This window comes from Chelonoidis abingdonii, chromosome 5, assembly GCF_003597395.2.
Source record: "Chelonoidis abingdonii isolate Lonesome George chromosome 5, CheloAbing_2.0, whole genome shotgun sequence".
Classification (NCBI taxonomy): domain Eukaryota; kingdom Metazoa; phylum Chordata; order Testudines; family Testudinidae; genus Chelonoidis; species Chelonoidis abingdonii.
The window spans coordinates 129,284,715-129,294,716 of record NC_133773.1 but is presented as its reverse complement, the minus strand read 5'-3'; the positions used below and the strand labels follow the sequence as shown (position 1 = coordinate 129,294,716).

The 10,002-nt window shown below is 38.7% G+C and overlaps 1 protein-coding gene across 1 annotated transcript in view; it reads right to left on the bottom strand.

Moving 5' to 3' along the window:
* Positions 1-2,653: 2,653 nt before the first annotated feature.
* The window catches only part of LOC116818635 (transmembrane protein 129), a 16,328-nt gene continuing 8,979 nt past the window's right edge, over positions 2,654-10,002 (bottom strand). Inside the window, exons 3-4 of the mRNA XM_032769710.2 lie at positions 8,351-8,510; positions 2,654-6,836 (exon numbers count right to left, since the gene is read on the bottom strand). Coding sequence (XP_032625601.1) covers positions 6,588-6,836; positions 8,351-8,510 — 409 coding nt within the window. The 3' untranslated portion in view covers positions 2,654-6,587. The remainder of the gene's footprint in view (positions 6,837-8,350; positions 8,511-10,002) is intronic.

Sequence of the window (10,002 nt, the reverse complement as noted above, 5' to 3'; positions counted from 1 at the left end):
ATGGCCTATTCTGAACCGTTGACAAGAAGGGGTGAATATCAAAAGAGGGAAAATTACTTTTGTAGTGCTAACAATGCCAATGCAATCAAGGTGGACATCAGCCATTCCCAACAGTTGACAAGAAGGTGTGAGTTTCAGCAGAGGGAAAATTACTTTTGTAGTGACTCATCCACTCCCAGTCTTTATTCAGGCCTAATTTGATGGTGTCCCATTTGCAAATTAATTCCAGTTCTGCAGTTTCTCATTGAAGTCTGTTTCTGAAGTTTTTTTGTTGAAGAATTTCCACTTTTAAGGCTGTTATTGAGTGTCCAGGGAGACTGAAGTGCTCTCCTACAGTTTTTTGAATGTTTCAGTTCTTGATGTCTGATTTGTGTCCATTTATTCTTTTGCGTAGAGACTGTCCGGTTTGGCCAATGTACATGGCAGAGAAGCATTGCTGGCACATGATGGCATATATCACATTGGTAGATGTGCAGGTGAATGATCCCCTGATGGTGTAGTTGATATGGTTAGGTCCTATGATGGTGTCCCTTGAATAGATATACAGACAGAGTTGGCAATGGGTTTGTTGCAGGGACTGATTCCTGGGTTAGTGTTTTTGTTATGTGGTGTGTAGTTGCTGGTGAGTATTTGCTTCAGGTTTGGGGGCTGTCTGTAAGCGAGGACTGGCCTGTCTCCCAAGGTCTGTGAGAGTGAGGGATCGTCGTTCAGGGTAGGTCTATTTAGAACACATGGTCTCCTACTATCCTAACCTATTACAACCTTGATGATGCACTACAGCCCCCAACTTATAACAACACTACCCAATTTAATGGCCTCTGCTTGTCTCCCCTCCCTGGTTATTCAAATCATTTCTTGAGATATACATCTAGATATTTCATTCCTTTTTTCCCCTTCTTCTCTCCCCACTCCACCATTCAGGTTATGGCGGGAAGACTTTATCAAAGGAGGACATTTTGCAGCACGTGCTGAAGGCTGTCAGACTCAGGATTAGTCTAATCCAGAGGTACACCAGGATAACAATGCTCTTTGGGCATGTTAAATTCCTTTTATGCTGATTTATCTTGGGCTAAGGATCTGGCCCTTTATGTATGATTCAATCTGAATTCCACCTGTACCGTATTTAGCTGGTAAATATTAGCTGAAATTGAAAACCAGAAGCCTTCTCAAAATTAATTTTTAAATTCAGCTATTCAAACAGTGTTTAAACCAAGCTACTTACATTCATTAAAACAGCTTCCTTAAAGGCTAATCAAGTAAACTATAAAATTTTAAAAGTAGATAAAGCACTTAACTAAAATGACTGCACTAAACGTTTGGGAGAAAGTGTAATGTGTGAAAAGTATTTCCATAAACTAAACTGACATTCAACATTAACTCTGGAAATATCTCAAAATCAAATTCTCATCCATCCTGAGAAGTGGCACAGAGAAGAACCACATGGAAAGTCATGGAACATCCTCAGATTTAACCTGAGGATATACACAGTTGCAGTATACAGATATTTAATACAATGAAAATACTCTAATCTGAAGTGACTGGGTTACAGATCTCTGCCTTTGGACCATATATTTTTGTCTCAAGTAAAACAGAACCTCAAGATTACAATTTCATTCATAACACAGGATTGGTATAAGACACAAAATCATACTTGGCTGGACAAAATGCTATTTGTAGCATAGCACATTATGTTTGACAACAATGAATGGACACACTTCTGCCATTAGTGGGAATATAAATGCCACAAGTCTCTAGACATTAAATATTCACACTATGGCAGTGGCACAAACTAGTGTAACTAATGCCTGCATTTTCAGAAATGCATGCCCAACACTACTGTGCATGAAAACGGGGGATCTGTATGCAAATATACAGTACCTACAGTACCTATATTGTGTATGCACAAGGGAATGTAGACGTGCACACACGCTTTTAGGATTTCCACCTTAAATCCATTTCCAGGAAATGATTATTCTATAAATATTTTATTTTACAAAATGAGTTTGGCTATTTTTAAAGATGAACAGTAAAAAGAACTGTTCTAAATATTGCTTTTATCCTTAGGCATGTTAATGGGACAGGATGGATGGAAAATACTTTTAAAGCGATTCTTCAATGCAGGTTGTTACTTTCTGTGGAAAAGAGAAAAAGGACCTTATTTCTCCTTATACTCTTCAGGCCGCTGACCTGATGAAGCCACAGAAATGGATGTCTGTTTCTACACAATATTCACTTAGTTGCCATTAAAGTATGCAAGTCAATTAAAAAGTTAGGGGGGGTTGCGTAGTAAGAGACCATTGGCCCATTTTTCATTTTCTACTAGCTCTAAAGGTAAAGCTCACTGAGGTTTGAAAACAGCTGGTTCTGTAGTCAAACATATCCAATAAGATGCTTGCAGAAGTTAGGGGCATGCTGGACTCTTTCAAACAATCTAAACTTCTGAAGTTGTTTATTTTAAAGAATTTATGTCAGTTAGTATTCATGACATTACAAAAACCATTTTATTTGGTAAATATTAGTGAGTCTTCCAAGACAAGGGTTCACACAACACATTTTTTGATGGTCTCTGAGTGTCACCATCAACTCTTGCTGTCTGACAAGTTTTCCTAAAATACTTAATTAACTTTAGGAAAAACAAACAAATAAGCACATATGCATGTCCAAATCATTGTAATTTATTTATGGAGGGTTCCAGACTCAATAATAAAAATAACATACAGTTGTATTTTGGTGTCTCAGCCCCTGCTACCACCCCCAGATCCCTCCCCAGGCTCCCAATCACTCCCTCCAGGCCTCACACCCCAGGCTTATCCCACTCCATGCCTCTTGACCACGATGCCTGGTAAGGCCAGCCCTGCTGAAGCCCCATTGCCCTGGGCTGAAGCCCAGAGCTGGAGTCAAGGGAGGGTGGGAGGGGGCCTGAAGCCTCATCAGCCAGGGGAGGGATGAAACCCAGAGCCCCCCAGCTGAAGATTGGCAGGGGGAGGGTCTGAAGCATGGAGCCCACTGCGAGAGCCCCAGGGGGGGCTGAAGGCAACCTCTGGAGTCCTGTAGCTGAAGGAGGAGAGGGGATGTCCTCTCCTGGAGCACCTGGACACTGCAGGAAGGGGCTTCTGTTTGACCCCTCCCCCATCTCTGCCCAGGTGGCTGTCATGGCCACAGGAAAACACTCTGGTGACCGCATGTGGCCACATCTGAAAAACACTGTACTTCTGTAGATACAGCACTACCCTTAAAACATGCAAGAATATTTTACATTTCTGTGTATTAGTACATTTGGTATACTACAATATTATAAAGTGTTACTAAGCTCTATTCTTACGACACAAAGATTCACTGAAATTAAAACTTCCAATCACCTCAAAGAGAGGCTTTTTATAGTTAAAAAAGTAAAGAAATATACAATTAATCTATTGAGCAAGCTGCTCAGATAGGAAAGCTTATTTAAAAGACATACTGGCAATCATCTTATTTTTACTTTATTAAAAAATACTCTGCAATTCTATAGTGCTTTTCATCCAAGGATCTTAAATCCCTTATGAATTAAGCTTCATAACACCTCTCCAGTAGAAGAAGATTATTCCAAATGGGAAAACAAACATAGAAATTGAGTGACTGTTAGTGGGAGAGCCAAGTTCAGACTTCCATTTCCCTGCTACACCTACTCCATCAAAGATCACACTGCCTTACAACTGTGTTGTGCAAACTTGATTGAAATAAATACGGTAATAAATTATCCTTATTTGCAAAAATTATTACAGAGGGCAAATGCACACACCTATCAGAGAGCAGAATTCAGCCCACTAAGACTGTGTAATATAGACTAAAAAAATACTGTAAATGTCACTTCAAAATAACCTCCCCATAAACTACTGGAGAGTATTTTAAACTCTTAGTTAGTGTTGTGATTTTTTTTTTTTCAGACTTAGCACAAACCTGAAGCTAAGGAATTCAATTTGACTCTAGTAAAATAAAACACTGATATCAGTTAGCAATTTTTTATGAAAGAGATTCAGATCCACATGGTCAGCCTTTGTGTCAAATTTCCATTACGTACAATCTGAAACAGCTGAAATATGAAACCCAGGAAAATCATCATTATTAATTAATATATAGTATAAATAGTAGCCAGTATTTCATAGTAAGGAGTGAATGCCTAACAGTTGTGTTGCATACTCAAGTGAGTATTTTCCCCAAATACAAATAGTTTGGCAGTTTATATATATGAATATTAAAACAAAAAAGAGGTCTATATGCCATTTCTAAGTGCCCTTAAACCTGTCCACAATACAAGTTTTAACTATATTTGTAACCAGTTCTTGACATGCCTGGTTTGTGTCTACATATCACACAGGCTGTGGCTACACCAAAGTTTAAATGAAATCTCTCACTGTTGCAGCTCACTGTTTGTATTACTATGCTTGGCAGAATCGTTTTGTTTTTTAAATAATTTTGGCAGATAATACAGAGGTTTATTTTTAAGCTTTTTTTTTTAAGGTTTTTATTTGTTTGGTTTGAGCATTGGCCTGCTAAACCCAGGGTTGTGAGTTCAATCCTTGAGGGGGCCATTAAGGGATCTGGGGTAAAAAAAAAAAAATTGGGGATTTGTCCTACTTTAAGCAGAGGGTTGGACTAGATGACCTCCTGTGGTCCCTTCGGACCCTGATATTCTATGATTCTATTTAAATGTTCACCTTTTCAGGAAACGGGGGGAGTGAGGCAGGGAGGGAGAGAAGAGGGTGGTGGTGGTCCAGACAATAATTATTTAATGACAGTAGATGTTGAGATTCAAAAAGTTAAGGCTACCGAAATGGCATTCTTCTCCAGCTCCGCTAAAGCCAGCATTACAACATGCTTTATACACATTGAGGTGGGACTCTAATAAGTTCTCAAGCAGCATTTTTCTCACTTTGCCTATCTATAAATTTCAGTTAGTATTGCTGGACATATTTTGTCATCAGTTTGTGCATGTATGGTGAAATCAACGTTTACTGACATTTATCAATAAAAATCTAATTCTTAAAAGCATAATTGTTACCAATGGTGAGATCTCTAGTGTAGAGTGGCTGCTATTATTTTTTACACTACGCCATCTACTTCTGCTCAAAGTGGTCCTACATGACCTACAGTGATTCAAATGCTGGCAACTGCTAGCACCTTGTCTACACTCCCACTGCTACTATCTACCCCTTGTGGAGCTGCATCAGTGGGAGGTTTTAAGGAAAGTGCCAGAGTAGACAAGGCCACACAGGCGCTAGTACTAAGGTCTTGTCTGCACCAGAAAAATCTTGAGACTTTCTGCATTGGTGCAGCTCCATTGTGGAAGCTGTAGTATAGGAAAGCACAGGCATTTTTACCACTGTGTTGTCTAATCCACACTCTGTCTATACTACAGCGTCAACCAATGCTACCAACAGTGCAAAACCTGCTGACAAACGAGCCTGGTGGGGACACACACTAAGAGGTATGCAAAATTCTCCTATTCATGTTAAAGCAGTGATAAATGTTTATTATCAGGCTTCAAAATAAAGCAGAAAACCAAACCAAAACCTATTTCACTAATAATGGTCACCCCTGAAATAGCCAGCATGGCTACACGTTCTTATCCAGTCCTGACATCTCATTCATTTGGAAAAGCAGTTGACTAGGAAAAAGCTACAGGTTTTGACACAGCCGAACATTCTTTTGGATTACTCAGAAAATTGAGATGATCACTGCTCTCCTTCCAAATATGGATAAGTCATGCTTAACATCAGCATTAGCTAGAGAGTGTTGAGACTCCAAACAGGGAAAAAACAGCTTTAGCTATAAGATGCTCTAAACAGCACCAAGAGCACTTCAGGTTAATGAACTGAATGAACGACGCTTTTTTGAATGAGCTTCCTTGTATACTAAATATATCTGGAAACAAATTATTTTGTATTTTCTATTCTTCTTTGTGCTAAGCTCCCTGCAGAAGTTACAGAACTTTGGGAGTTCCTAGATGTCTATAGTAGTTGATCTGTGGGCCTGTTTTGGTGGAAAGGAAAAACACAATACTGAGACATCTGTTTTGAGGAAAGCCCACAAAGATTAACGTGGACTTTACAAACGGATTCAAGATGAAGAAAGGTAGGTTGCGATTTGAGCCGACTATCCTTAGCAATAGCAACCTGCTTAGTACATCTTATTATAAAGGAAAATTAGCCCTTAGCTAAAGAATCATTAAACACCAATGCTTAATCCTGTAACTAGAATAGCACTTAAAATTAGTTTACAAGGATTTCACCTCTGATATAAGGGAAGCAAACAGGGCACTATTATTGGTTTAAAGTGCATCCAAGAGTTTGAAAATGAAAAGCAAAAAAAACCCCACAATCTAAAATTTTAACTGTTATGTTAGTGAATAAAAACTGAGAACACATTTGTGAAGTGGGAAAAAATTAAAAGAAAATGTTGGGTTGCCATTTTCAGGGCTCTGAAGAAGAAAACTCCAGAGCTTTTACCTCTTCAGAAGCAGAAGAGCAAGAAACAAATCTAATGGGGCTTGCATCCAACCCTGCTGTGAATACATTCAGATTTCAAAAGGTGAATTGCACCAAAATTATTCATTGTATTATGCAAACATCTAAAATGCAAAACTTCGCTCGGCAAGTTGGACAAGGCACTTGGCTTGATAGCCAGGTCTCTGGGTGCTGCTGATCCTGCCGGCTGGCAAACCATTTCCCCATGCAAGTCAGGCACCACATAGGACGACAGTAGCATTGCTGGCATTCTCCTTCATTTGGCTCATGGCAATTTTTAACAAGCTTGATGTTTGCATTAGTCTGCATACACCCTATACATGGCTCGAGCTCCTACAGAAAGAGAAAAAGGGTAAAGAAGCATAACCGTGTAGCAAATTGTTGCTTTTATTGTTCTTCAACAACATTTACGAAGCTACTTGAAATGTAATGTTTGTTATGTATTCTCCTTCCCCCAAAAGGAAGGAAGATCTATTGGGTGAAATCCTGACTCCAGTGAAGTTAATGCGCATTTTTCAAGACGGCCAGGATTCCACACACTGGGAGTTTTCCTGCAAATTTTATATAACTGAAAAGGACAGACTATCTGGGCATTTATCTACAGTCAGTCATGTTGGGTGTTCAGCTGCAGCCTCCTGGGAAAGGTGCAGGCTGGAAGAACAGTTATTAATGGTTTTATTAACAATAATAATTTGCATCACCATTGGGCTTTCCAGCCCAGACCCTCAAAGTATTTACGTGGTCCAGCAGATAGGGCACTAAACTAGGAGGATTACACCTGAGTTCTATTCTCAGCTTTTTCAATCATTAGTGTGGCCCTGGGCAAGTCACTTAACCACTCTGCCTGACTTTGCTCATCTGTAAAATGGCCTTTATCATACTTACCATACTTTGTACAGCACTTTATACGTGAAAAGTGTCAAGTATTATTTATAATCAAATTAGCCTCATAATTCCCCTGCAAGATGATATCTTCATTTTACAGAGGGATCAAGTACCTTGCTCAGAGTCACTCAGAAAGTTGAGATATCCTAGATCTCCCAATTCCCATTTCTGTGTTTTAACCCCCAAATCATCACCTCTCTTTTTCAATGTAGACCATTACTTATGGTATCAGTCAGTATCAAGCCAAAACCCAGAAGCCCAAGTACTTTACACTTAAAGATAGCACAAGCTAAAAGGACTGAAATAAAGTGACTCTCTCTCAACCCAACAGCTGTACAGTTCTCAGCCTGAAGGTTTGTTTCCACTGACACTTGGTCCTTATTATTACTGAAGAAAAGATTCAAAATACTGTTTATAATGAAAATAAGATCTAGATTAGGAATTATTTCATGCATTAAAGATCCATAAAGATGTTTAGGCACCTAATTTCCAATGATTTCAAAGGACACTGGGTATTTAAAAACCTTTAAGGATCTGGGCTCAGATCTAAAGTAACTTAGGTCTCCAGAAATACAAGATGTAAGGTGTGAGACTAGCTAAGGCAAATTGTCAAGGCAAGATAAAATTGATGCCCATCAATTTCAATTACTAATAGGAGTTGTGACTTCAGCTTTCTAGACGACACATGGAAATTTAACTCCATCATTTCCAGATTCCCCAGGTAAAGCCCTACCGTTGACATTAAATTAAAATAAAACTCCTTATTATGATATTTCCTGTCCTCCTGCAAACTTAATCAATCAATAGCTTCTTTTGGAGCAAACAGCAGAAAAAACAGCCAGGTTTACTTTACTAAATATTTACTGAACTGTAAGATAACCACTATGCAAACACAGTAATCATAGATTTGATTAAGCCTGAAACTACAATTATTATAATGTCAAGTGATTAGAAACTCCCACCTGATTGCTGGGAACGGGGTATGTCTGATTAATTTCCACCAGCGATGTAAAGGTTTCCAGAAACAAGTCACTGAGGCTCTGATGGATCACAACGTTAGCTGCATTACGGATTGGAGCATGAAGTTTCTCTCGTAATTCCCCATACTCTGTGGAGTTCAACCTAAAGAAGAAAGGATGGAATAGAATGTCATCTCATCATCCATTTAAGTAAGAAGAAGACATTTATCTTGCTTGCTACTTTGAAGCATAACATCAAAGAAGTGAATACCTAGAAAAACTGTGTAGCTTGGTGCAGTCTGGTATCTAGTCAAAATAAACAAACTTCGGGCTTTTTTTTTTTTTTAAATAGGTAGTAAAAGGAAAAACTTTTCCTTTCCACAGGTCAAGACAAACCCTGAAACCCTAGACTTGTTCACTCTTTTTTTAATTATTGTGGTTGGTTCATGTGGGACCATATTTTCAAAACTGGCTTCTTGTCTTGAGTGCCCAACTTGAGACACCTTTGGCTTGTTTCTTCAGAGATGCTGTGCACGAACACTCCCACTGAGTTCAAATGGAGTTGCAGGTCTATGACACCATGGAAAATCATGGCCAAGTTCAGTCAAGCTGGGGTTCCAAAAATTGGGACACCACAACCTTGAAGTCACTTCTGAAAACGTTGGTTTTAAGCATGCATGAAAGGGGCTAGTCTGACAATCCTGAAGGGTGAAGCCATCCCTTTAGCTACAGGACAGTTATAACCTGGACAGTGCGTGCTTCTCACACTGGCCATCATCATGCCTCAACTAGACTGAGATGCACAGCTACTAGGGCTAAGAGTGTAGTTCGGACTTCATGCCCATTCAATTCCTTGGCCTCTCTGCCAAGACTGCCAAAAGGGGCCATACAAGAGATAAATCAAAATGTTACATAAAACCAAAATAACCCTTGTTCACCAGTAAGTGTAAATCAACTTACTGAGTCTCTTCAGGATTTACATATGTTACCTTGCCCAGTCCCTTCCCCGACCCATTTGCACTCACCCATTTACATCATGTCTAATTCTAGTTTGTAAGCTCTCTGGGGCAGATATCAGTTTAGTTATTGCTCCTGTCAGGCACATATCACATAGCTAGGTGCAATACAAATAAATAAATAAATTAGGGCTGTCAATTAATCACAGTTAATTCACACGATTAACTCAAAAAAATAAATCACGATTAATCACAGTTTTAATCGCATTGTTAAACAATAGAATACCAACTGAAATTTATTAAATATTTTGGATGTTTTCGTACATTTTCATATATATTGTATTCTGTGTTGATTAAAATCAAAGTGTATATTATTTTAAAAAATAACAGAAATAGTATTTTTCAAGTCACCTCTTACAAGTACTGTAGTGCAATCTCTGTCATGAAAGTGCAACTTACATATGTAGATTTTTGTTACATAACTGCACTCAAAAACAAAAAAACAATGTAAAACTTCAGAGTCTACAAATCCACTCAGTCCTATTTTCTTGTTCAGCCAATTGCTAAGACAAATAAGTTTGCTTACATGTACAGGAGATAATGCTGCCCTCTTCTTATTTACAATGTCACCAGAAAGTGAGAACAGGCATTTGCATGACACTTTTGTAGCTGGCACTGCAAGATATTTACATGCCAGAT